General features: G+C 32.7%; 5 protein-coding genes across 5 annotated transcripts; 2 read left to right on the top strand and 3 right to left on the bottom strand.

Annotated features, from left to right (window-relative positions):
- HELRODRAFT_76894 (hypothetical protein) lies at positions 1-4,241 on the bottom strand (the record flags this gene model as incomplete). The annotated part of the gene is made up of 11 exons (XM_009016668.1): positions 1-243; positions 584-666; positions 798-924; positions 1,214-1,396; positions 1,710-1,853; positions 2,042-2,179; positions 2,452-2,547; positions 2,889-3,009; positions 3,284-3,354; positions 3,674-3,807; positions 4,091-4,241. The coding sequence occupies 11 exons, from the start codon at positions 4,239-4,241 to the stop codon at positions 1-3; spliced, it is 1,491 nt and encodes a 496-aa protein (XP_009014916.1).
- Positions 4,242-5,367: 1,126 nt separating this feature from the next.
- HELRODRAFT_77014 (hypothetical protein) lies at positions 5,368-6,342 on the top strand (the record flags this gene model as incomplete). Its single annotated transcript, XM_009016667.1, has 4 exons — positions 5,368-5,480; positions 5,630-5,694; positions 5,977-6,069; positions 6,242-6,342. Coding segments are annotated over 4 exons (372 nt in total), but the record flags the coding sequence as incomplete, so codon positions are not given.
- Positions 6,343-7,379: 1,037 nt separating this feature from the next.
- HELRODRAFT_170840 (hypothetical protein) lies at positions 7,380-9,469 on the bottom strand (the record flags this gene model as incomplete). Its single annotated transcript, XM_009016666.1, has 7 exons — positions 7,380-7,484; positions 7,691-7,829; positions 8,000-8,151; positions 8,269-8,392; positions 8,471-8,531; positions 8,595-9,257; positions 9,346-9,469. 7 exons carry the CDS (start codon positions 9,467-9,469, stop codon positions 7,380-7,382), a joined length of 1,368 nt encoding a protein of 455 aa, XP_009014914.1.
- A 668-nt stretch (positions 9,470-10,137) lies between these two features.
- On the top strand, positions 10,138-14,014 carry HELRODRAFT_185480 (hypothetical protein; the record flags this gene model as incomplete). The annotated part of the gene is made up of 11 exons (XM_009016665.1): positions 10,138-10,227; positions 10,569-10,675; positions 10,943-11,088; positions 11,271-11,333; positions 11,502-11,560; positions 11,756-11,830; positions 11,990-12,043; positions 12,211-12,279; positions 12,446-12,581; positions 12,932-12,968; positions 13,201-14,014. The coding sequence occupies 11 exons, from the start codon at positions 10,141-10,143 to the stop codon at positions 13,247-13,249; spliced, it is 882 nt and encodes a 293-aa protein (XP_009014913.1). The 3' UTR covers positions 13,250-14,014.
- A 339-nt stretch (positions 14,015-14,353) lies between these two features.
- Positions 14,354-23,667, bottom strand: HELRODRAFT_191207 (hypothetical protein; the record flags this gene model as incomplete). The annotated part of the gene is made up of 18 exons (XM_009016664.1): positions 14,354-14,656; positions 14,801-14,986; positions 15,142-15,284; positions 15,498-15,625; positions 15,819-15,969; positions 16,179-16,332; positions 16,528-16,610; positions 16,789-16,956; positions 17,149-17,312; positions 18,703-18,815; positions 19,383-19,568; positions 20,278-20,371; positions 21,172-21,368; positions 21,922-22,102; positions 22,599-22,843; positions 22,936-23,029; positions 23,192-23,271; positions 23,653-23,667. The coding sequence occupies 18 exons, from the start codon at positions 23,665-23,667 to the stop codon at positions 14,354-14,356; spliced, it is 2,685 nt and encodes an 894-aa protein (XP_009014912.1).
- Positions 23,668-25,351: the final 1,684 nt, after the last annotated feature.

Here is a 25,351-nt window from a genome sequence, read left to right as displayed (position 1 = left end):
TTATATGAAAATTAAATAGAATGATAATAAAAGAAAGAAAGAAATGAGATGAAATAACTGACCCTTGAAATTTCTAGAAGCCTCTGTGTGGTCCGCCAAACTATTGCCACTTGCAAGTTTCTGGCTGTCATCGAAATATTGATTGGGATGATTGGTTACGTACCTGAAGTTTGTTTCGTGCTTCAGTTCGAACAGCCGACCGCATGCTAACTGGCACTGGCCTTGTTTTGCCAGATTTGTAATCTGTTCAATGGTTGGATGTTTGTTGTTGCTCATGTTTGGTACGTTGGTTGTGAGTGGCTGGCCAGTCATGCGCTGGAGCGGTTTGGCGGAGGTTGATTGTGATTGGCTGATTGTGTGGGATTGCGTTTGGTACTTTGATTGTGATTGGCTGGTTGTATGGGATTGAGTTTGGTACTTTGATTGTGAGTGGCTGGCTGGCACTATGTGTGATTGAAAGAAATTAATTAGTTGTAGTGTTACATTTTTTATACAAATTAGTGTAATGATCTGTGCAAACCAATCAGAACATTTGAAAGTTTGAAGAAATAACGCAAACTAAGATGCAAACGAAACGGGACACCTCATTAACGCCATCAGAAGATATCATCATCAACTTCAACTTCTGCCTCAGCACGTCAACATCACTATGACGGAATGGGCAACCTTGAGGTAGGGAGGAATGCAAGTATGATGATCATCCACCCAATAATAATGGTGGTGCATCATCTTCATCATCATGCCAACAACTACCCACCCCCCCCCCCCACACACACACACACACGCACACACATTACCGTGGTGATCTCCGACTCCAGGTTGGTTGGTGGTTATAATCTTCATGCAGCTGTAGGCAGAGAAACTGACCCTCTTACCTTCTTTGCCATAATTGTACCTGATACCATATGCGTACTGCTTGTAGAACTAGGGTGATGGACAAATTTTCACCATTTTTGAAATATAAACACATTAATGTATATTAATAAACATGCCTAGCGATGTATTTTTAAGAGTTTCGCACATATATAACAGCATTAAAACATTCTAGACTAAATATCAACTCAAATTATTCAAGTAGGCAGATGGCGCTACACGAAATTTCTCTCTATATTTATTGAACAAAATCAATCACCGTCTTATGTTTATCTAATACATGTGTTGTTGATATTCAGTCTATACAACGCAAGCCAGACAACGACGTCTGTCTACTCACTTTATCGGCATCCATACTTTTGAGAAACTCCTTCCTCCAGAAGTTCAAGGCCTCCTCAAGGTCAAGCCCGATGCCCTTGAGGAAGAGCCCGTATTGCAGACGGCCGAAGTATTTCAGATGATGTTGGTCCTTTAATGATCTGTGCAACTCTTGCATGCAGAGAGGGAAAGATGTTTTGCACAGCTGGTAGTTGTGTTGGGTGTGGTTGTGTTTTACGTGGTGTTGGGTTGTTGTGTCGTGCGTGCTCTGCGTAGTTGTGGCTCGTGGTGTGAATGTGTTGCGCGGATGTGTTACGTTTTGTGGCTGTGTGTTGTGCTTGATTGATGGATGAACGTCATCTCATTACCTCCTCAGCCAAGTGAGAAAGTTATATCATCATACATATTATTAATTTCATCATGAAAATTAATTGAATAATTGATAATAATCGATAATAATTCTAATTTTTCAACATCAAAATAGACACCAAAAAATGAACAAAATGGCCACAACCAACCCCATCGACCATATCAGCAGTCACCCTGCCCCCACTCTGGTGCTGGTTGCTGTACTCACTGCCCATGTACTTCTGGCTGATGTTGCTCAACATGGTCGTCAGGCGAGGTTCATCAGAGATGCGGTACAAAGTTCGGGAAAGCACCTTAAAACGGTTGAATACATCTACCCAATATCGACCAATTATATATTTACACATACAAACATCCAATCAACGTCGACCAATCATATATCTTCATATACAAACATCCAATCAACATCAATCAATCACATATCCTCATAAACAAACTGCATTCAACATCAACCAATCACGCATCTCCTCCAAATACAAACAGCTAAATCTTTAGATAGTTGGGCCCTGAAAAGGTTAGCCACCCCAACAACGAGTTCTGGCTGGGGTACATAGACGTACCCTCCCTTCAAATAGGCCCTCATTGATTTCACCAACTCCAATACTTCTGTGAAGTGTATCTGCTCATGATATTATTAAAACAATTATAATATTATTAATTATTATATTATCATTATCATAAATATTATCACTATGCCACCTAAAGCTCAACAGTTTGGAGAAAAAAAAAATTTGAATAACCAGTTAACCACTGCTAAACTTTTTTTATAAGGAACATAAAGAGAAACAGACCATTCAGTGATATCGACATTATAAAATAATAAATAAACAAACAAATAAATAAACAAATAAATAATTAAATAAATAAATAATTAAATGAAAAAATAAAAACCTTATAGAAGTTTGTAGAATGGAAGTGATTGACGTTTAGGCCGGCTGTGCCGTCAATCAATCTATCCCTTAGCTCCTCCTTCTCCTCGTGAGATATCTACCAAAGAGTTTGAGAGAGACAAATCAACTAAAACTCCTCAATTTTAAAAAATATCCGAAAATAGAATGATATCATTCGCTTTATAGATAGATACACAAAAATGCCATTAATGAAAAAAAGATTGAGATACTTTTAGATATTTAGAAGAAAAAAAGTTTAAAAGTAACATCATACACGTAACATTAAACTATTTAACGTCTATTACAAACCAAAAAAAACATCAATGAGTCAATGACATCAACAAAAGCATCAACCAACCACAGCATCCAAAGTCACAAAAAAAAACTTAACAACAACATATTAACTTAATGACGACGATGACAACAACAGCAGCAGACCGGCTTATAGTTGAGTGAGTTGTAGTGAAAAAATTCTTCAATTTGTTTCTCTTGGAGGAGTTGGAATCGAAATCTGAATAGATCCATCTCCTGGTTTATGAACCATCGTCTCAAATCCTCGCTGTTCGTAAATTAAGTAATTAAGAATACCAACAAAGTAGTAAATTGACATTATACAGTGTGATAGTGTAATGGTTAAGGTGATTAGCAGGACTTCTGCAATGACTGGATTTGAATGCTAGAGAGATCCCTCACTGCCTGTCACATGCAGTAAAATGTTATTCTCATTGCTATTGCTACACTTATATAGCGCTAATTCTAAAATGAATTTTTTCTAAATGTAGTTGGGAAAGTGAAATTTTGCCAGAATTTAGAGTGCAAAAAAATGAAATTACGTTTTGCAGTAGGCCAGTCTGAGGATGAAGTGAGATGTGTTGTCCTTCAGTCTGATACTCGTGTCTGAATTCTGAATATTTTGTCATGCTAGGTGAGATCAAATATTCTCCATCATCAATTTCATAATTAAAAATGTTTAAAAAATATGTTAAATTGGAAGTAAATTCAAAAACAGCATTCACAGGAGAATTGAATTAACCAAAAAAAACATGATGAGTATTATTTTAAAAGTTATTTTTAAATTATAAATTTGGAAAACTTTTAAAAAATTAATATGATTATTAAAATAACAATGATTATTAAAATAACAAATGACTAAACTAAACTCGTATAATTAATAAAATATTAATTGAAGATTCAATTCAAAAAAGATATGGTTAGCTACTAACATCATAAACTTTGAGGAAAACATTTTGTAGTGTACTATCTTTGCTGATGGCTTTCAACTCATTCCTCAGAGCATCTTGGTACTCTTGGGAACCTTTGATGAATTGTAGCCCAACTTTTTCTACTGCTTTCAAAACTGTGAATATTAAAAATAAAATGAGTATTTAGTACACAAATATTTATATTTTCATCTTATTTTAATAAGTAAATATCTAAAAAAAACAAATGATGTATATATCTGAGATGGAAACAAGAAATAAATAAATATGACGGTAATTTAGTTTGGTTTGGTGGTGCTATGTAAGTAAGCAAGGTAACAGTAAGTAACAGTAAAGTGGAATCCAATGAAATACACCACAAACACACACGCACACACGTGTTGGAAGTTGGATGAAACCCATGAAAACCAACACACTGACCTTTCAATCTGTCGTGGGCATATTCTTCGAAGAGTTGCAAGGATAGAACTTCAGTTGGTGGTGTGGTGTAGAAAAATAACGGCTGAGTTAGGTCGGGCTGCTTAGATAACTGCTGCAAATTTCTTCGCTTCTTTTTAGAGTTGAAATCCATTTTCAATTAAAGTAAACAATTTATTATTTTTTAACTTTAGATTCTAGAAATAATTTTATTAATCGGGCAAGGAAAGCTGTAAAAAGTAAACAAATAGTTAAAATGTGCGCGTAAAAAAAAGCAGTGACTTTAAATGAATATTAAATGTGATAACATGAAAATAAAAAGGAGTACCAATAAAAGTATTTGATGAACCGACGTTTTGATTAACGTCTGACTAAATTATACAACAGTTATATTTTTAAATTAACTTTAGTAAAATTTAAACCTAAACAGTTAAACAACATTTATTTATAGTAGTTAGTTAATAGTTTTCTTTATAAATAGTTTATCTCATAATTTTAAACGTTACTTTTAAAAGAAAATTTCAAGCAATTGATACATTTTAGAATTTTTGATTAAATAACTTGTATTTTAAAAAATTTTAAAGAACCTTTTTAATTTAAATGAGAGCGAAGTTTGTTTCTTTTTGATTATGTAAACAGCTGTTTTTGCTACGCAAAATGCATCACTCGCAAGTAAATGATTGCTTTAAAAAATTATTTATTGATTATAATTAAACATAATAAATAATTATTAAAAAATTAATTATTAATTAGTGAATTATTAATAAAATAATAAATATAAAGTAATAAAAGTCCACGATGCCTCAGTGCATAGAAATGATAAACGAAGGGTTTAGTAATTGGACCAAGAGTAATGTTTTCGCTGCACTCTCCGGTATTTTTGTAAGAAAGTCATTTCTTTATTAATTGCTTTCACTTTAATTAACTTAACTAACTTTTTTATTTCATTATGTTGTTGTTAATTTAGTTTGGAGTCTCAATAAATAAAGTCAAATTTTGTTATTAAAATTCGCGTAAAATTGGATAAGATTTTAGAAGAGAAGTGAAATAGTCAAAAGAAGAGAATAGTCAAAAGTGTAAAAAATGTACCTTCAAAATGTACCTACACATTTTTTATAAAGAGAGTGAATAACAATAAATATTTAGATCAAATACTTAAAAAAAACTGTAGTTAGTTAGTGATTATCATATTATTATAGATTATAAAATAATTTTTTATCAATTTCTTACCTAGTGATATATAATTTTTATTTTTTATTCTTTTTTAAATTTTCTCATAGTTTGCAGTTGGTTGGTGGATCATGATTGACACTGCTGTCAACTATCCAAGCAGTGCTGAGCTCAATCACGTGTTCCATGTCTGTGGAGTTGTCAGTACAGTTGGGTTCATTTTGTTAGCACCATTCAGTCTTCATTCTCATCATTATTATATTTTGAGTTTTTGATATTTTTATTGAAAATATTTTTTTCAATTTGTTTTGCCTCATCCATTCTTGGATGTTTATTTCCTGTTTACTGTTTTACAATTTTTTTTCAAACCAGGTTGAACGTTGTTCCTTTATCAGCTGTTAGAGGTGATGAAGATGATGATTCTTGCAGCAATGCTGGTGACTCTTTTTTGCTTATTCATTTATTTATGTCTGATTTTAAAATTATATTTTAAAAAATTGTCCAGATTAATTTATTAACTAAATTTAAATCAATTAAATTATTGTTGTGTTAATTGGGAATGTTTGCTTGTTAAACATTGTGTTATATATACTTTCATAATTTCATTGTATCATTAATTAACATACTTTTCTTTTTTCAGCAAAGGGTTTGCCCATGTTTTTTCAATAAATAAATAAATGAAATAAATTTATTGATCTGATTATTCATAATCATTCTAGGTTACAAAGCATTGTTCTTTTTTAGCTGTGTGTCTTTGTTTGCTTCAGTAATAGTTTCATCATACATACTTTTTGGAGTCTACATTGTGACAGGTTCAACATATTCTCACAAACATTGTTTCTTATTTGATTTTTTGTGTTTGTTCAGTTTTTCAAACTAAGTATAATTTTATTTGACTCATTTGAAAAGCTGCCTGCTATAGTTTATTTTTTCTTTGCTCCAGTTTTTCTCTAGTTGTTGAGTGAAATGTTGTTGAATTAACAGGCAAACATCCTGTATGGCCAGGCATTGCTGTCTTCCTACAAAATGTTTTCATATCTATTGGGTTTGTTTGGATTTTTCAAATAAAATTCACAATTTCTTAACAATTTGTTTACATTTTATTCTTTGCATACTGACATGAATCCACTATTGCTTCGTTTTTTGGATTTTAATGCTAACAAGTTGCGCCATATTCACTGATTTATGACGCACCTTTTCAAGTTCATTAAGTCTCAAAGTTGACCTATCTAGCTGATAGCTGGATAGGAGAGAACATCATCATCCTTGCTATTACCATTGCTATCAAAAATGATATTTTAAAACGTTTCTCTTTACCTCTAGATAACACAACCAGCCTATTGTTTGAAACGTAGCTGCCGTTTCAGTGCGCCAAATCAAATCGAATCAAATCAATACAAATGATTTTCTTAAATAAGCATTACATACGTGTTATTTTGTTTAAATATCACGTAACACCTTCGTCGTAACATTGTGGCTCATGCGTTTACTTTCAGGTCCGTGATTTACAAATTCACGAGAAACTACGACGCCGACTGATCAAATGAATTGAAAATGAACTCTACTCGTGCATTTATTTTGATCCTGTATGTATATTCCAATCATATACACACACATAATGGTTATTTTAGTGTATATGTTGTTATTCTATTGGTGTTTGTACAGATCTTGTCAATTTTTTTGATTCCGATGTATAAAAACCTACCGTTATTTTATTTGTAATTCTGACAGAGCTAGTCTTCTTCTCGAACGTTTTTATCGTGTCAGTCAACTTATTCCAGGCTAATTTTGGTGGACTTTAATTGTTATATACATGACTTTTTTGTCACTGTTTCAAATCAGAAATTATTTTTAAGACTTTTTTACGTTGCGTACTTTTCTTTATAAATATACGTCATTTTGAATGAAATTTTTCCACGTTTTCACAGTAACGTTTAAATTTTTGTGACATTTGTTTATATTTTTGTACTATTTGTTTTATCGGGAGACGCTATTAAATAACGACACATAACAATTTTGTCTGGTATGGAGCTAAGATAATGTCAGATTTTAAACTGTTCGACAATTGCAAAAATGCAAATGTTTATATAATCATCTTCTTAGCAATTTCGTCGTCACGTGATCAAATGATTTCATATTTCGTAGCCTGGGCTTCGTCCTTTCCGCTGATGACCAGACTCGTGATGAAGTTGTAAAACTTGTCGCTGATCAAAAATTCAAGGAAGTACTGCGTGTGTACATTTGGTTGAAATGTGTGCGTCAATTGTTTTTTACTTCAAATTTTATGTGAAATAAAAGTAAAATAAAATTGTTTTTGAGGGAACAACAAAATATTTCAACTGAATTATACAGTGTAATTAGTGGTCCATATTTAGAAGCTACAGCTACGATATGAAAGAATAGAAAAAGATTGATGCAACAAATTTAACGTACGTCGTCCATGGCTCTATATGTGATGATTTGAAGGAGTTTGAACGTGTTCGTAGCTATTGTATTGCTCCTCATCTTAATGGCCATCACCTTCCTCACGTTCGTCGTGAACTTCATGCGTCTGCTCTTGTTCTCCACGTATCTTCAGCCCACCACATCGTTATGCAAATTAAGTTACTATTACTCGCTTGTTATTATTTTTCACAAAAAAACTAAAAAAAAGTCTCACTTGTAAAAACTTAAAAGCTACTTTCGTTTGACTATTAATGAAGAATGAAATTAACGTTAGACGAGAAGGTCTTGTCATCCAACCTTCTAACGATGAACCTGGCGTCGTCCAACATGTTCGTCGCTTCCAACGGAGTCATCACGTGATCCGGTTTGGAATTGGAATAAGTCTGTCTGAAGGTTTCTAAGGCTAGCCAACAGTTCAACAATTCAGCCCGTTCTTCATTTTCTAAAAACTATACGAGTTGTTTTAAAACAATTTAATTTTGGCGAAAATTTAATCAGTTGTAATAATTTTTCAATTTTGTAACGTGAAATGACAGAATGCGGTAAAATGATTTGAACAAGAGAACCTCAACGAAATAACTGAGCAGGACATTTGAGTAGAGGATGTCAGATAGCTTCAGTCGTCTGCTGGAAACAACTTCTAACACAAATCGCCAGAAATGTGAGCTCTGCATGAACTTATTGAAGTGCCTGTTTTGTTGTGAGCATATAATAATTACCAAAATTCAATTAATACGTTGAACGAATTTTGGCTAAAACTAAAAAAACCTTCTATGTAGCAGATGTTCTATCATGGGCTGCAGGGTCTCCTTGGTCATCCTAATTGGCCCTTGCAAATTATAAATACTCCGAAATATCAAATGTTAAATGGCTTTAAAATGAATCCGCTCACTTTTTATAAATTTTTGGTTTAACTTTCCGGCGTATTGAACGGATTCGGTGGAGGGATAAGAAATGACACACACTTCAGATTTCGGTCTATGTTTTTTGCTGGTTGCCTCTCTACCGCCGCTCGTGTGAACGGATGATGTTTGCTTGTTGTTAGAAATGCAACCAGCTTGTTCGTCGTTATCGTTGTTCTGTTCTAATTTGGAACAGACTTGTTTATCACGAAACTGATTCATTTTACTGCAGCTACTAATTTTGACGTTGTCCTTACCGCTATAAATAACGCTGCATGAATTGAGAGGTGCATCGTTGAAGTTGTGATTCATTATTCGATTGTTGATGGTGATGTTTCGATTGAGGGAAGCTGATTTGTTAATTTTATCACGCTTCGATTGAGCAGCACCGATGGAGCCAACGTTCAAATTACTGCTCCTCGAATGAAGGACGTCTTGCAGATAACACGAGTTGGCAAACATCGCCTTGTTTTGGACATCTATCCAAGTTTGAACCAATTTTAAGGACATAGTATCGTTTTTAAGAAAGTCAATGAAATAATGCCTGGCAACGATGTTATGCAGAAGTTCGTGCATGTCTGTGAGACAGAGAGAGGAGTACGTTGGATGCAGGTGCATTGTTTCTTCTAGTGAAATCAGATTTCGTACTGACTCTTATCAAATGTAAAATTGAACTAATTATGCTTAAATTAATTAATAAAAAAATTTCAAAAATCAATGACAGTCAATTAATTTTCTAACCTGAGTTCGCTGATGGTCTTATTAATTTATTAGATCGTCTACAATTTGTATCAAAATTTACCAACAAATCCTTGTTAATCGGAATTTGAATTTCATGTTTTTGAATCATTTCGTAAAAGAACATTTCTACAGTTTTATGAATATGATATTGAATCTAATCTAACTGATGATTGCCAGCGTTCACATGCGATATAAATAGATGCCAACGTAAGATACGGATGGATGATTCGTTCATTTGCAGCCAACGGTCCATATCGCATATTAGTCAGTGGAAAACGTGGACGCTAGCTCATTAACTGAGTGAATCATCTGATTAATAAAGTATGGGTAATTTAAACAAAACATCTTTCATGTAGATAAAAATCTCTATTTTAACGCATAACCAGAGTTTTATTTCAATGCGTCTTTACTCGAATCATCTTAAGGTGTTTTTTCTATTTCTTTTTTGGTCTATGCTTAAAAGTGAAATAAATATTCTTAATAACGTTTCTTTTGAATTTGGAAATTTGTTTCTCCGTTTGTCGGCGAGTAAGGTTCCTATTATTGCGTTCATTATTTTTAAAAATAAAATGCTATCTATTTCATTATTAAAATAATTAAATCATGATCAATCAAATTATTTTTTGTTTTAAGAGTTTTGTTTTAAGAGTTAAAATAATTAAATCATGATCAATCAAATTATTTTTTGTTTTAAGAGTTTTTGCTTGCATTCATTTCATAAATTATAAATTTTTTTTAATGTGTAAAGTAAAATGAATGAAATAAATTTTTTATTTCAATTTTTACACCAGAGAGATGTCTAGCTCGGACACTAATTTGCTTGCCATTGTTCTTGACTGCAATCCGGTTTGGTGGGGCCAGTTGCTTTCTCAAAATTCAGAGGTAAATATAAAATTTTTTAATTAGACATAAAATAAATTTATATATATTATATTTTTTTATATAATAACCAGTAATTGGAGTAATTTTGAAATTCTAATTTATTGTTGTGTTTTGTGTATACTTCAAAAGTTCAAACAAACTTTAATTATTATAATTATTAATTGTTAAACAGATAATTCTAATATAATTGAATAACTAATAATCTCTTATTATAAGAGTTTATTATAAGAGTCTTATGATTATGAAATATTGATCAACAGCTCAATGATTGTGTTTAAAATTACAAAGTTTATTCATGCGCTAATTGACTAAGATATAGTTCATGCACAAATGTTTATCAGGTTTCATTCACGAAGTGTGTAGATGCGTTGATAGTTTTCTGTAATGCTCACCTCATGCTAGACCAGGCCAACAAACTCTGTCTCATCATCGCCCACAACAAACAAAAGTATATTTTTCTCAAATTTTTTTATTCTAAGTTTCTTTGAAGGAAATCAGGTAACCAGAATGAGGATCTTATGCAGACCCCTACTGTAACTAAGACACACATATATTTTTATATATTCTACAACATTTGTACTGATGCGCAAAAGAAAAAAGTTCACAATTTCAATCAATAATTAATAATTTATTTTTTTGTAATTATTTTGTTTCCATTTAATTAATTTCTGGAATATTTGAAATGCAATATATTTTTGCTTTGTTTCGTTTTAAGCCAGTACATCTACCCAAAAACGAAGAGTGAAGGTGAAGTGGATATGCTGGAGGATGACAACAAGCCACAGTCAGATGGCATGTATGAACCATTTGCCGACCTCACACACGTTGTCAAGGAACAAATTTGTGATCTTGTTCTGAATGGTTCAGTTTTCATATTCAAGTTTTTATTTTTTTATAATAATATCTTTTTAATTTGCTCCAGTACATTAGACTTGATTTGTATCATGAAATTAAATCAATATATTTTTAAAAATAAAACTTGACAATATTTTTCCTCGCAAAGTGTATAAACTTCTAAATGAAATAATGAATCACAAACGCAGACAACAGTACAGAATTAAATTCAGATTGCATGCTGACAGGTGCAATGTCCATGGCATTATGCTGTTAGTTCTTCTTTCCATGTTTCAGATATTTCACTTTTTACATTTTGCTCTTCTGTCATGTGTATTGTCTGCAAACTATTAATGGATTGATTTACTCACTTGGTGTTTTGTTACTTTTCAATTTAAAGTTGGTGCCTAGTTCTTATGTTATTTTATTTCTGTTATCAGATATAAATCGAGTCACAAAAGAAGCCAGCCCAACAGAAACTGTGTCATCTAGAATATTGGTTTGTGGTTGGTTTATTAAATTTACGAGATTTTTTTAATGGCATCACTGTTTACACACACACGCACACACACACACGCACACACACACACGCACACACACACAATAATGATTACATTTAGCAAAATGGCAGCATATTAAAATTGTTTTAAAAGCCCTATTTAATTTTCAATCACCTTTTTTGAAATAATTGAAGGTTATTAAGGGCTCTAAAGATTCATCTGCACAGTATATGAACTTCATGTCACTCATGTTCACTGCTCAGAAGATGGTTGTTCCTTCTTTCATTTCAATTTTTTTCTTTTTTATTTGATTTCTGACTTACAAATATTTTTTTTTTAAATATTTGTTAGGAAGTTTATAATATTTTCTGGAAATCATTTAATTTTCAATAGAAAATATTTTCTGAATTAAACCTACAATTCAACAGAATGTGGTTTTGGATGCTTGTATACTGGACAATGACTCAAACCTTTTGAAGCAGGTTCAAAAGACTTTTTTCATAATTTAGGATCATTTTTTTTGTTACAGATTATCTAAAGTATTCAACTTCATTTTTTTGCATATCTTATAAATAATATTATAATTATTTTATTTATAATTTATTGTAGTACAAATTATTAAAATGTAAATATGAATTGGGGAAAATAGGGATGTGACATTCTTGACGGTGTCTACTTGAAACTTCCTCAGCTCTCTGGCTTCATGGAATACTTGCTTGTAAGTTTTTCTCTGTTTGCTTGTTTGTTCATTTTATTTAATCATTAATTTATAAAATCAGAAATTGATGTAGAATCAAAAATAAAAAGTGTTATATTTATTGTGGAAGATTGTTGTTTTAAATAATACGAAATTTCTTAAATACAAATTTCTGAAAAACATCTAGTGCTTATATCTTCCGAGTCCGTCGACCAGACATCAACTGACCCTACCTCCAAGAATTCCGGTTGGTCACAAGGCTGCTTGCTTCTGCCATCGGTCACTCATTGATATCGGCTACATCTGTTCCGTCTGTCTATCGAGTATGTCCATGTTGTTATTATTATTATTATTATCGGATTATTTGTATAGCGCTTTTTATTTCACTCTTGTGTTATTATTTTTTCTTTGTATGTATGTGTCTTTTGTTTAATTACATTTTTGGGCTAGATTTGTTTAAGTATGTTTTGTTGTGCTTAACTTTTTCATTTTCGTTTGTTGTCATTGTGATGATTTTTTAGTTTTAAAAACTTTTTTTGTCATTCATATTTCCATTAATAACTTTTTTAATTGTAAGTGGTGTAGACATAAATAGCGTTATAGCGTTTTAAAATCAAATTTACAACGTTTCATGAATTTAACAATTTGCAATTGATGCCTATCTGATTCACAGTATTCTGTACATACGATTCAATCTGCCCAACATGCCAGTAAGTTACCATACCGTTTATATTCAAATATGATGGTGGTCATTATGTGATTATTTGTAATTTCTTAATGTTAATGATGATCAAAATAGTGAGAATGTTTTGTTAAATTGTTACATTTTGAACTTTTAATATTCTTATAGATAATTTTAGTATAAATTTTCATATTTTCTCTAGCTGTAAACATTTAAAGACGAGATTGACCAACTGACATAAAATAATTTATTACTTTCAGATCAATATTGAAATTTCAAACCCCACAAAGAAAAAAAATGAAAATGTAACTGACACATCTTTCTTTAAATAATTGTTGACGTTTAAAAACTCTTGCTTTCCATATTTTTGTAACCACATACGATCGATGTTTCAGCATGCTTCCATACAAAAAATATTTTCACACAGTAACCACATGGAACTGATGATAAAGACACGTGTAAAGGTGTATATAACTTGTAAATGGATATTTTACTGAAAATTAATTATATTTTGATAATAAATGATAAAATGATCATCATCAGATTAAATTTTTTTGGATTTTTCTACCATAGCATCATGCTTTTTTAAAGTCAGCCCATCGTTATGTAATAAATTTAAATTTCAAAATGATTCAAAAAATTGACAAGAAATTTAAAAAAAGTGGATAAGGCAAGTTCGAATGAAATGTTGTTCGAAACTGATAATGTGATACAAAAAATAATTATGATTAATAGTTAGCATCAGCATCGCTGGTTTCTGCAGTAAATTAAGTCGTTTAAGACAATCAAATGATGAGTGAGTGATTATGTCTGAATGATCCATCAAGCTTCTTGTGATAATAACGCGAAATATAATATTAATATTCAATATATTTTGAATTGCGATAGTAAAATGAATGAAGCGTAAGATTTAAACCCAATTAATCATAGTGATTAGTAACTTGGGTTTAATTAAAACGATTGTAAAATATAAGATTTGTATACACGCGTTTAGTCAAAAACAAAATATTATTGTTATATGTTAATATAAATATAATTCGCTATAAGTTAGTTCGTATATCAAATACTTAACATTAAATGGTTGGACAGTGTTTTGTCAGATGCCATATCACCGAAATAATTATATGATATGTTGATTAAATCCATAACACTTCTAATTACAAACAGTCTATTATTAAATTAATCATGTAACAACAGATGTATATATATATATATATATATATATATATATATATATATATATATATATATATATATACATACATACATACATACATACATACATATATATATATATATATATTTATTTATAAGAGTTTCTTAATATTGTGAATAACAAATAGAAATTAACTCGTAAACATTTAAAAATGCAACATCATCAGTAGACTGCTAGCGAACGTTTGAAACATTCGCTCACATAATCAATCCAGTTAATTGTTCCAAATTGTTGGACTTCCCCTTCAAGAACATGTCAGTCTCCCAAAGTGCAGCCACTATTGTCCTGATGTCCACTTTGGAACAGCAGTTGGCGCCGTTAGAAACATCGGAACAGGATGGCTGAGACATGGTGGAGGTGTGTGTGAATGGTTCGGGATAAGGAGGCTGGATTCGAAAGAAGGGAACCTTGATGTCGTTGCACCAGGCTCTCGACTTCTCCACCGTTCTCATACTCAATTGCTGTTTTTGAGAATAATGTGTTAAGAACGACCATAAACGCTGATGGGATGTTGTAAGACAGCTTTTTTTTTATAATCAAGTTTGAAAAGTCCGACTAACAATGTTGGCGAACATAATAGAATTAGTATATAAATTTGAAAGATATTTATCGGTTCAACTGAAAATGTAATTATTTGATCAAACCTGATTGAACAAGAAATCAAGAACTTCTCCTGTCAGTAGCTTCTTGGTTGAAGCATCGCTGTCAACATTGTTGATAATCTCTTGATCTTCTAGTTCGTGTTGTTGATGTTTAATTTGTTGTGACTGTTGTTTCACGCCAACTGACGCGACGACATGAATCGGTTTAAATTTATCTCCTTTAACGGACTACAGAAAACAATTATAGGTGACAATTAAAAAAGGATTTAGGCTAATGTCAAAGCGTGCGATTTTAATGGCAAATGTTGCTGATATTAACTGCTATTTTCATAATAAGTTTGTCGTTATTGAACGTTATCAACATGATACACCGCCACACTTACGGCAAAATTGAATTCAGTGATCTCCTCGAGAACATCCAGCGTTGGATTGTAGGCCAGCACGCATCCATCCACAAATGATCCAAAGGCGTCAAAAAATCCAAACCCAAGACCACTGGATCGGGCAGCTTGCCATACTAATTGTTCTTTGATGATCACGAAATGGGTAAAAAATACTTTGTTCATCTAATACTTGTTAAATTTTAAATACTATATTTTGTCTACAGCTGCATTAGTAACGGAGCTGCTACTTCAGTTACTGCCACTACTACTACTAAAACTGCTGCTACTACTACTGCTGCACTACTACCTACTACTGCTAGAATTACTTATATTCAATATAAAAGAAATGAAGATACCATTTGGCTTATTAACGGAAGGGCAGGCTTTCTTATTTTTAGAGTTTTCCGTGGCTGGCAGTTCATAATTTTTAAACTTGTGAAGGTTCAATATTCCTTTGTCCAGCATACTGCTGAATATTACCGTTCTGGAAGGAATTTAAATTAATTCTTATCTTTAATTGCAAAAGTGGGTATGACAATTAGAATAAGAGAAAGAATTTGATGACGCATTTAAACGGAAATTGTTACAAATTTTGTCGCATTAGTTCTCCAAAACGCGTTTTGTACCAACAATAGATATCCAAATTAATTCACCCACGACCGACAATCCATACAAACTTTGGACCCTGTACTTCAAAGAGTTTCGTTTTCTCCCCAAATTGTTTCATCAGCAACTTTTCAAAATGACTGGCATTAAAGGGCCTTCGACCCACCAGAACCTTGTTCAACAGCTCCCAGTACTGAACCAGTATCTCGTTCAAACTTTTGTCTTTATCCAACGTAATGTTATTTATTAATTTCTTTATTCTAAAAAAATACTGAACTTTTAAATTTTAAGACATTTGTATTAAAAATATGGTTTTGAAATTATAAATTTTGAATAATATGGATGATACAATAACACTAACTATTCTAAAGGTGAAACTCTTTTTTTACAATTGACATGTTGTTTAAAGAAGTTAATATAACATGGCGGACCTTGCATCAGTGAGAGAGCAATGTACGCTCCTGCTCCCGTCCCAGCGATCCAATCGAAGCAGTTTTTGAGTGACTGTTGTGTTAGGTTCTCCAGAGCTTGCAGGGCTCTTATAACAAACAGACCTTCCAATCCACCTCCGTCAATTATCAACACCTTCAAAATCAAAAGTTTTCATTATTTATCGGGTAGTCATTCATAAAAAACATACACGATTATAATGTTCGAATAACTAATCAACTTGTGGGATGAATTCAGCAGCAGTCAAACAAACACATGCAGCTCCATTTTTGATGACAACCGCAATATAAAATGAATAACAAGTAGTTTGAAGAAGCGAAAGAAAGTAACCCTGTGACCAGCCAATGAGATGTCTCCGTGGGGTAGGTCGTTGAGTAGTGGAGGTGGCGTCTGCACTTCTCCATTGCTTCCAACTTTGAAAAAGGTTTCGATCGAATTCAACGTTCATTTTAAAATATTTTTAATCAATATAGATAGGTTGAAACAAAAAAAATATAAATTGTTGCGGTGTTAAATAGTCTGAAATATCAACTGGACGTCCGTTAGAATACAAAAAACAACTTTCATAAAACAACACGAGTGGACACCTACCCGAGGCAGTGTCCTTGTCGTTGCTGACAGACTCCGATGACTTTCTCGAGGATGGCAATGCGGGTGATGTGGGTGATGTTGGTGATGTGGGCTGACCATCCACCATCACAGACATCTTCCTCTCCCTCGCTGAATCAAGGACCATCAGTTCAGCGTTTGATAGGTGAGCTGTTGTTTAAGTTCAGTATTTGTATCTTGTAGTAATTGTTAATATAAAGTTAATTTTGTTTGTCGTCATCTTCAACTTCAAAACCATTCATTAGAATCATCACTATAGTCATCATAATGACGATCATCTCCGTTTTCAACATCAAATTCACTAATCTCATCAACATCACTCATCTCAAGCAACATCATCACCTTTCAAAGTTTCCTCAACGCTGGCATTTTTGAGCAGCGGCAGATGAGATTGTGGTGGCTTGCCGTTGTTGCTGCCTTTGTGGCTGCACATGCTACTACAATCTTTCTTCATTCTCGCGCACCTTCCCGCACCGGCCTGGTGCAAGTAGTACATGATGGCGTCTCTGTCGTGATGTCATGTGATGCGATCATGTGATGCGATCATGTGATTATTTTATGAGGAGGAGGATGAAACGATTATGTGTGTCACGGTGAAAATGAAATGGTAATGTCACGGTGCTGGTGAAGTGACGATAGTTTGATATCGTCACGATGATGATGTGAGCTATTAATATTTCAAAGAGAAGATAAATTAATAATCATGTCGATGACGTCATGGTAATAATAGAGTAACGATGATGTAGAATAACGACTACTATGACAAATTAATTAACTACGGTTTTTTAGTAGAGGGAATGGCCTTTTCACGATAAATAACAAACATGAACTGATAACATTAGCTATAACAAGTAATTTGAAATTTGTGAAAACTACAAAGATGAAGTGTACCCACATATATCACATTATCATTGTACATATGCTGTATGTATGTTTATACTTTACAAATATGTATACGTATATATATAATAATGATATTGATATATAAGTTTTATTATCACAGCAATCAATTTTATAATGATAATTATGTTAATAGTACATATCACTGCTGCCTAGGTTTTTAACATCGTTCTAAATAGCAACAGAATTGTTACATGAAATAGGTAATAATAATATTAGCATTATATTGTGTGCGTGTGTGTTTGTTTGTGTGTGTGTGTGTTTGTTTGTTTGTGTGTGCGCGCGTGTGTGTGTGTTAGTGCTACTACTGCTACACTACTAAAATCAATACTGTCATCGCAATTATTACTCAACAACTATTAAACGAAAAAAAATAAAAAACGGTAATGATGAAAAAGATGATAGTGATAACGACCAAGAGGATGAAAGAGAGAGAGAGAGAGAAAAGAGAGAAAGAGAGAGAGGAACATCATCTATCTGAAATCGATGAGCATCTTGTTATTTACAAATCTTAAATATATTCAAGTGTATGAGTTTTCAATGGGAGTTTTCAACTATCTGACATTTAAAAGTAGCGACATCAAATTGCAACGAAGATGTAAGAAAAATCTTCATTAAAAAACCTTTAACAAAAATTTCAGTATAAAAGCAGTTGCAACAAATAAAATTAACAATATTATTCATTTTGTCATTCACCTTAGTGCCAGAGTCTATAACTTTCCAGGCTGATTAGTTATGAATCACATGGAAAATAATAAAATATGCAATATCCATTTTGTGTGGCAAACTAAAGCCAAGCAATCCTTATTGAAATTGCTGCTACCTTTCCTAGCCTGCTACACATCTCATTAACTTTTGGTATAACTAATTTACCAAAAACTATAAATAACAAGTGCTAATCTTACTATGCACACAATAATGGCAATACTAAATATCAATCTCTACGTCCAAACAAAGCTGAAATGAATAATTTTCATTATTTGATCTCCAACCGACTTATTTTTGAGACTTGTGTTGGCGACTTTGTGACGGATGGAGTCGTTTCCAACCAGCTCATTAACGTCTGCCCCAAACACGATCAACAGCATCACGAACTCGGGCCTGTCTCCCTTCAAAGGTTAAAAAAAGGTTAAAGGTCATTTGTAATTGACCTTTATTGTTACATTACCTTTATTATTATTTAAATTAAATTTGTAATTTGTAAGTAATATCTGTAACTGCAGTAGGAGCAGTGTCAACGTAGTAATGACTAATTTAATAAATAGCTGTGGCAACAGTGTGAACGGCGCTGATCGTATAATATCAATAGTATAAATCTTTAATGATAATAATAACGACGCGATGGTGATGCAACCTGCCGTTCATTCGAGACATTCGAGCGAGCATATGCCTTCTTCTGTGTTTATTTAATCAATTCACCGAGCTAGTTGTAGATTGATGGATTGATTTTCAATGCAAATATTAAAGTAGCAAGTAACCACTGCTGCACTACCGTGAAGCACACGAGAGTGTATTGTTATCTAAATGCATCTATCATGTCGATATCATTAAATTTTATTGCTTATATATAAATTAATTGGATGACTCAGATGTGGCTAAATTAGTTATTGAAGTGATGAGAGAATAAATTATGCAATTGGACGTTTAGTTATAGAATTAATTGGAAGAATTCTAACGGTAACGGCCAGGGTTAATGCACTGTTTCCATTTTTATCGCTGGCCTTGACATTGGCCCCTCTGATCAACAGTCTGGCGGCTAACTCAAACGCATTTTCTCGTATCTTTTTGAGGAGGGGTGTGTCTTCCTCTTTGAAGTCTTTATCCTCTAAATTTGCCTCAAAATCACATAAGATATCGATGGCCTGTGTGTGTGTGCGTGTGTGCGTGTGTGTATAAATGAGTGCGTGTGTGCGTGTGTGTATAAATGAGTGTGTGTGTGCGTGTGTGTATAAATGAGTGTGTGTGTATGTGTGCGCATGTATGTGTATAAATGTGGGTGTGTACGAATGTGTGTATGTATGTATGTATGTGTGTGTGTGTGTGTGTGTGTGTGTGTGTATGAATGTATGTGTGTATGAATGAGTGTGTGTGTATATATGTGCATGCATGTGTATAAATGAGTGTGTGTATGTGTGTTTTTGTGAGTGTGTTTGAGCGTCTGTTTGTGCATCTTATGTACTAGGGCATTGATGTTGCTGCTACTGTTATAAAAAATGTTATAAAATTAATAAAAAAAATAATAAAAAAATACTGAAAAGAAGAATAATAATAAGGTAATCGATGAATAATGGATTTAAGATAATTTAGATATACTTGCTTATGACTCATTCAAATTTTTGCTTATGCATTTTTGAAATTGTTTTTAAAAGCTCTAATGCATTATTTCAATCAGAATTATTTCAAACAATTGTTACGAGAGAGAGAGAGAGAGAGAGAGAGAGAGAGAGAGAGAGAGAGAGAGAAGGGAGAGAGAGAAAGCAAAATGAACAAAAAAGAGAAGAGAGAGTGGAAGAATGAGAAAAATGAGTGAGAGAAAAAAATTCAATAAACAGAAAGTAGAGTGATACAAACCTGAGTACTTGGGGCAAGGTGGAGAGGAGAATTGTTCTTCTTATCCTTCAGTCTCGATTGATCAGCTGATGATGTACACAACAGTTCTATTGACCTTTATAAAGATGGTTCAGTCAGCTAGTAACTAAACTATTCTATGTCTTTGGTTATATCTATATAAAAGCGCTCATTTTAGTGTTTGTTTCTACATATAATATAACTTTAACAGTATTCATCATCCTCAAATGAATTGTTTGTTCAAAATGAATGTAAGCATGTAATGCAGACGCAGAGAAAAACATACGCGTGAACATGCAATGAAAACCTATGATGCTTTTGTCTCACAAATTGCAACATTAAAGTTTAATAACGCTGAGACAAAAACATAGGAAACAACAACATAGGAAATAACAACAACAACAAAAACAACAAAAACATAGCAAACAACTCAATTTTGAATATCAAAAGTTCAAATGATGCGTCACGTTGATGTGACGTAAATGTGAGTTGACTGCTTAATTTTATGTCTAGAGACGAATGCTCTGACGACAGCTGCACATGTTACATGTCATCGTTGCTGCTGCTGCCGTGGCTGTCGTAATTTATGCCGTTGCAGTCTTTAAACTTCAACAAAATCGATTGTTCTGAATGTAGGAAACTATAATTCGTTTTGTAAGCGGGGTGTGAGGCATTATATCCTTTAATCATTATTTGCAACTAACACTCCGAATGAATCATCTTCATTTGGTGGCAAATTGTATCTGGTGTAGCTCTATGTTTATTATTATGTTTCGATAATGACGACAAAATTATTACAAAAAAAATTTCAAAAATCATTGCAAATATTTATTACTTAAGACAAACATTTTATCTATTATAAATAATACAACACTACAACATAGCGAAACGTACAACCTGAGACTGTTGGACTCGAGGGCACAGTGGATGGGGTAGCGATCAGAGTCTTGCCCTGTCAGGAAAGGGTTGAAGTTCAACTTGAGGAGTGCCCCCACGTTGTCTGGCAGGTTGGCGAGGCATGCTTCATGTAGGGCGGTTTCTCCCGAGCTGTTCAACTTGTCCGCCAGTCCGCTGGCGTGAGAGGAGTTGAGAACCTGCAAAGAAATTTCTTACAGTAATAAAATAATTACCAAAAACTTTAAGCACAATTTCAAATTTATAAGTTTACAAAAACTCTAAATACACCAGATTGATTGTTTTATGAGCAGATTTTAAATATTTTGCATTAGTCATGTTAAAAGTTAAAAAGAATGCTTTTTCTTAGTTTTTGTCAATTTGGTAGCAACATTTTGACACAGATTAATGTTTTGAGTTTAATATTTTGCAATAATAATTAAGGAATTCACTTAAAATTCATATACGTCAATTTATGCATGCAAAAAACAATCGATCAAACGTGAAAATCTTCTTCACAATTTTCAAGTAGTAGGTAGCTTGTAAGATGTTATAGATCAAGGCATATCAATTTCATACAAGAACACACACAGATGTACAAGTACGCAAAACAACACATTCACATAAAGGTGTACAAACTTAAAGATAAGCAGTTAAATATATTAAATGAAATTAACTATATATAATTGATATAAGAGTAAAAGGAGCCACGCAAAGATACGTGAATAAAACAGGTCTACAGAAGCTGTTCACCTCAAAAATTTTCTTATCTTTGCAGGAAGCGGCATAGTGAAATATCGTTCGGCCATTGTTGTCAACTGCGTCATATTTGGCGCCAATTTTTAGGAGCTCCTTCACGTTGTCCAGTTTGGCGACTTTGATGGCAGCGTGCAGAGGCGTGCAGCCAGAGTCCGCGTCCGCTTCGTTGACCAGGCTGTGGAGTGAGAGAATGAGGAGGTGAGAGAAGAAAGTGAGGAAAAGTAAGAGAGGTCTTCAGTTAGTCATATTTTTTAAGGTTGTTACATGGATAGGTTTTCGTGTCCAGGTTAGTTTGGGTGTATTTCAGAGTAATATTATTCAAAATGAATAACAACGCAAATGTGATTAAATTGTTTTGTTTTTGTTTGATTAGTCTTGTAATAAAAACATGAATCTGTTTTATATTCGGATTTCAAATTTGCTAAAAAATATTAAGAACATCCATGTTAAATCTGTTTTAAATTGTTCGTTTAATAAACTTGTTAATAAACAACTACCAATCTGCTTAACATCTAAGATATAACTAACACGTGAGGTTTTTTCATTATTTTTAACTTCACAATTCTGCATACTTTTAGATATAATTTACCAGTTTAAGTTAAATTATGCTATTGAAGGTAAATATAAATATTAATAAATTTGTACAAATGTATACATCTTCAGTTAGCAACCTTTTAATTTCTGGTTTGTCGAGTAGAGCAGGCGATCCGAGCATGGCAGCGTAATGAGCATCGTTGAAGTTCTTGTGGCTCATCACTGTTTCCACCAAAATTTGCAGCTGGCGCACGTTGCAGACTTCCTCGCCGAGAAGTTCCAGTAGAGGTTTTATTTTTTCGGAAAGCAGTTTGAAGTTGTTCTTACCTTCTGCCTCATTCTGCGCTTGCGAGATTCTGGTGTCCGATTTAAAATAAAACTTCTGTTTTGCACATTCAATTCAAACAAATTTATTATATGTTTCTAGTTATAAAGTTAATTTTTTTTAATTGTACCATTAACTAACAAAAAGACGTTTTCTTCAATCTCTGGTGAGGTTAGAAAGATCTGAAACAACTTTGAGACTTTGTACATGGACAGCCTTTCAGCGCTCGCTAGTGCTTTCAATCTGTTCACAAAAGTTAAATGTTTACAAAGTTTTGCAAAAAACTTAGAATTTGTTTTCAGATAAACTTATATGATTTAAAAAATAATCATAAAAAGGAGGAAACAATTAAATTTCTACAAAATTAAGCATCAAAGTTAACAATATGTGTGCCCGCAAGCATACCCTGAAATTTCCTTCAATGGAGTCAGTTTGACCTTGAACTCATTCTTTGCATCTTTCTCCGACTTCTTCTTTGAAAACATCTGGAGTAGTTTATTTAAAATTTTTGATAGAAAATAATTATTGTGAATCATCAATTTGTTATTCGTTTATTACAGAAAACTCCTTAGCATAAGTTACAATCTCAGCGATTGTAACAGTAAGAAGGTAATATCTATTGATAAAAAGCCAACAACGTGACATACAATTCAATAAAATATTAATTTATTTTTGACAGTTTTTTTAAATCTATCAATAAAATTCAAAGCTATATATTTTCATGTGATGTTCATCATAATCCTTTTCAAGCAACAACAAAACAACTGCCACTTTTTTTACAACTGGATTGGAAAAAAAGAAATAATTTTTTTTTATATTTTGAATGATAAAATATCTAATAATAATAACTGAACTCTTGCAAAAACTTCGATCCCCTCCATATTTTCTTATTGAATCAACAACACGCGATAACGAAATGTTCGTCAACGATGAAAAAAAAAATTAACTAAACTTCTCCAAATATCGAAAGAGCTATTGAAATTTTTCAGACACTATACATACCTTTTATAAATTTGTCAATCAACAGCGCAGCAGACAGAGATCTCAATTTCTACTGGTCGCACGCGTGAGTAAATTTTAAAGTCCAACTTAATTAGGGCTGCCACACAGCACAGCGCAGTACACAACGATGACAAACAAATGCGATTACAAAAACTCGACAGCAACTCTATTCTCCTAATTTGAAATTAATTTTTTTTAAAACAACATAAGGTCTGAAGCAGGCAGGCATCACACAACTGCTCACGTACATGCATATCAGATCGGCATATGTGTGGAACAAACGCAATCATATTGAAATGGACCGCACACAAAACACATACACACACACACACATATATATATATATATATATACATATATATATATAAACAAAATACATTATTGATCCAAGATACAGTCAGGTTATAATCATATATTATATATATAAATATATATATATATATATATATATATATATTACTGAAAAATTGTACACAATCACACACACATTTACATACACACGTGTGGGATTGGTTGTGATGATGTTAATGTTTTTTCTAGGAATGATTGAAGTGACATGAAATAAATTTTGACTTCTGTGGTGATGTGGCTGAAGTTGTTGTTGGTGTTTATTTGTTCGGTGAATTTATTATGATTAATCTAGTTATATATGATGAAATTGTTGCGAGACTATGTTAAAAGAAATAACTTTAACAAGCCACCACGTACATTGCTTTATTAAAAATTTCATGAGTAAAAAATTAATAAAGAAATGATTGACAATAGACATGTCATTGAGATAGAGATTCACATACACACGATGATACAGATACACATACATATGATATGATGATACACATACATGTCAGATACACATACATATATGATGATACACATACACGTACATGTGATGATACGAATGAAACATTTGCATTATCTAAAGCTTTCACTGCGAGTTGATGTTGACAAACAAACCTTACACTATACTTCATAATACTTCACCAAAAACAACTTTTGACGTTAGTTTCAGTTCAAGTGTGTGCATGTGTTTGTTCGGTTTTTTGTGAGTGAATGAGTGAGTGAATGACAGAATGAGTGAGTGAGTGAGTGAGTGAAAGAGCGGCAATGAGAATTCTAAATTATAATTGGCGCTATATAAATGCCAACGATAATAATTATAATAATAAGTAATGTCATCTATTGGCTGATTTGTAACAAACGAAATGAAGAGCGTAAACAATATTCAAAACATTTTTCATGCAATGTTAAGTTAACCTTCGACATTCAACAAATGTACAAATGTTTGTTTGTTTCACAGATTTGTCGGGATTAGGATTCCATTTGTATCATCTGGTCCAGACCATCCTGCCAAGAAAATATAAGACGGAGGTACCGAACACTGTAGTGTCGAGTGCACACCAAGCTCATACGCAACAATTGACAAATGTGCACACTTGTGGAGAAGTTACTCAACAAAATACAACCCAAAATGCATATTCGTTTTTAACTGACATTTTGAGTTTTCAAATGTCTGGTCAATGCAAACAAACAGTTGTAATTAAATCAGCAAACTTGTCATTAAGC

This window comes from Helobdella robusta, assembly GCF_000326865.2.
Source record: "Helobdella robusta unplaced genomic scaffold HELROscaffold_19, whole genome shotgun sequence".
NCBI classification, from domain to species: Eukaryota; Metazoa; Annelida; class Clitellata; order Rhynchobdellida; family Glossiphoniidae; genus Helobdella; species Helobdella robusta.
Note: the sequence above shows the minus strand (reverse complement) of the source record. Positions and strands in the feature narration are given on the sequence as shown.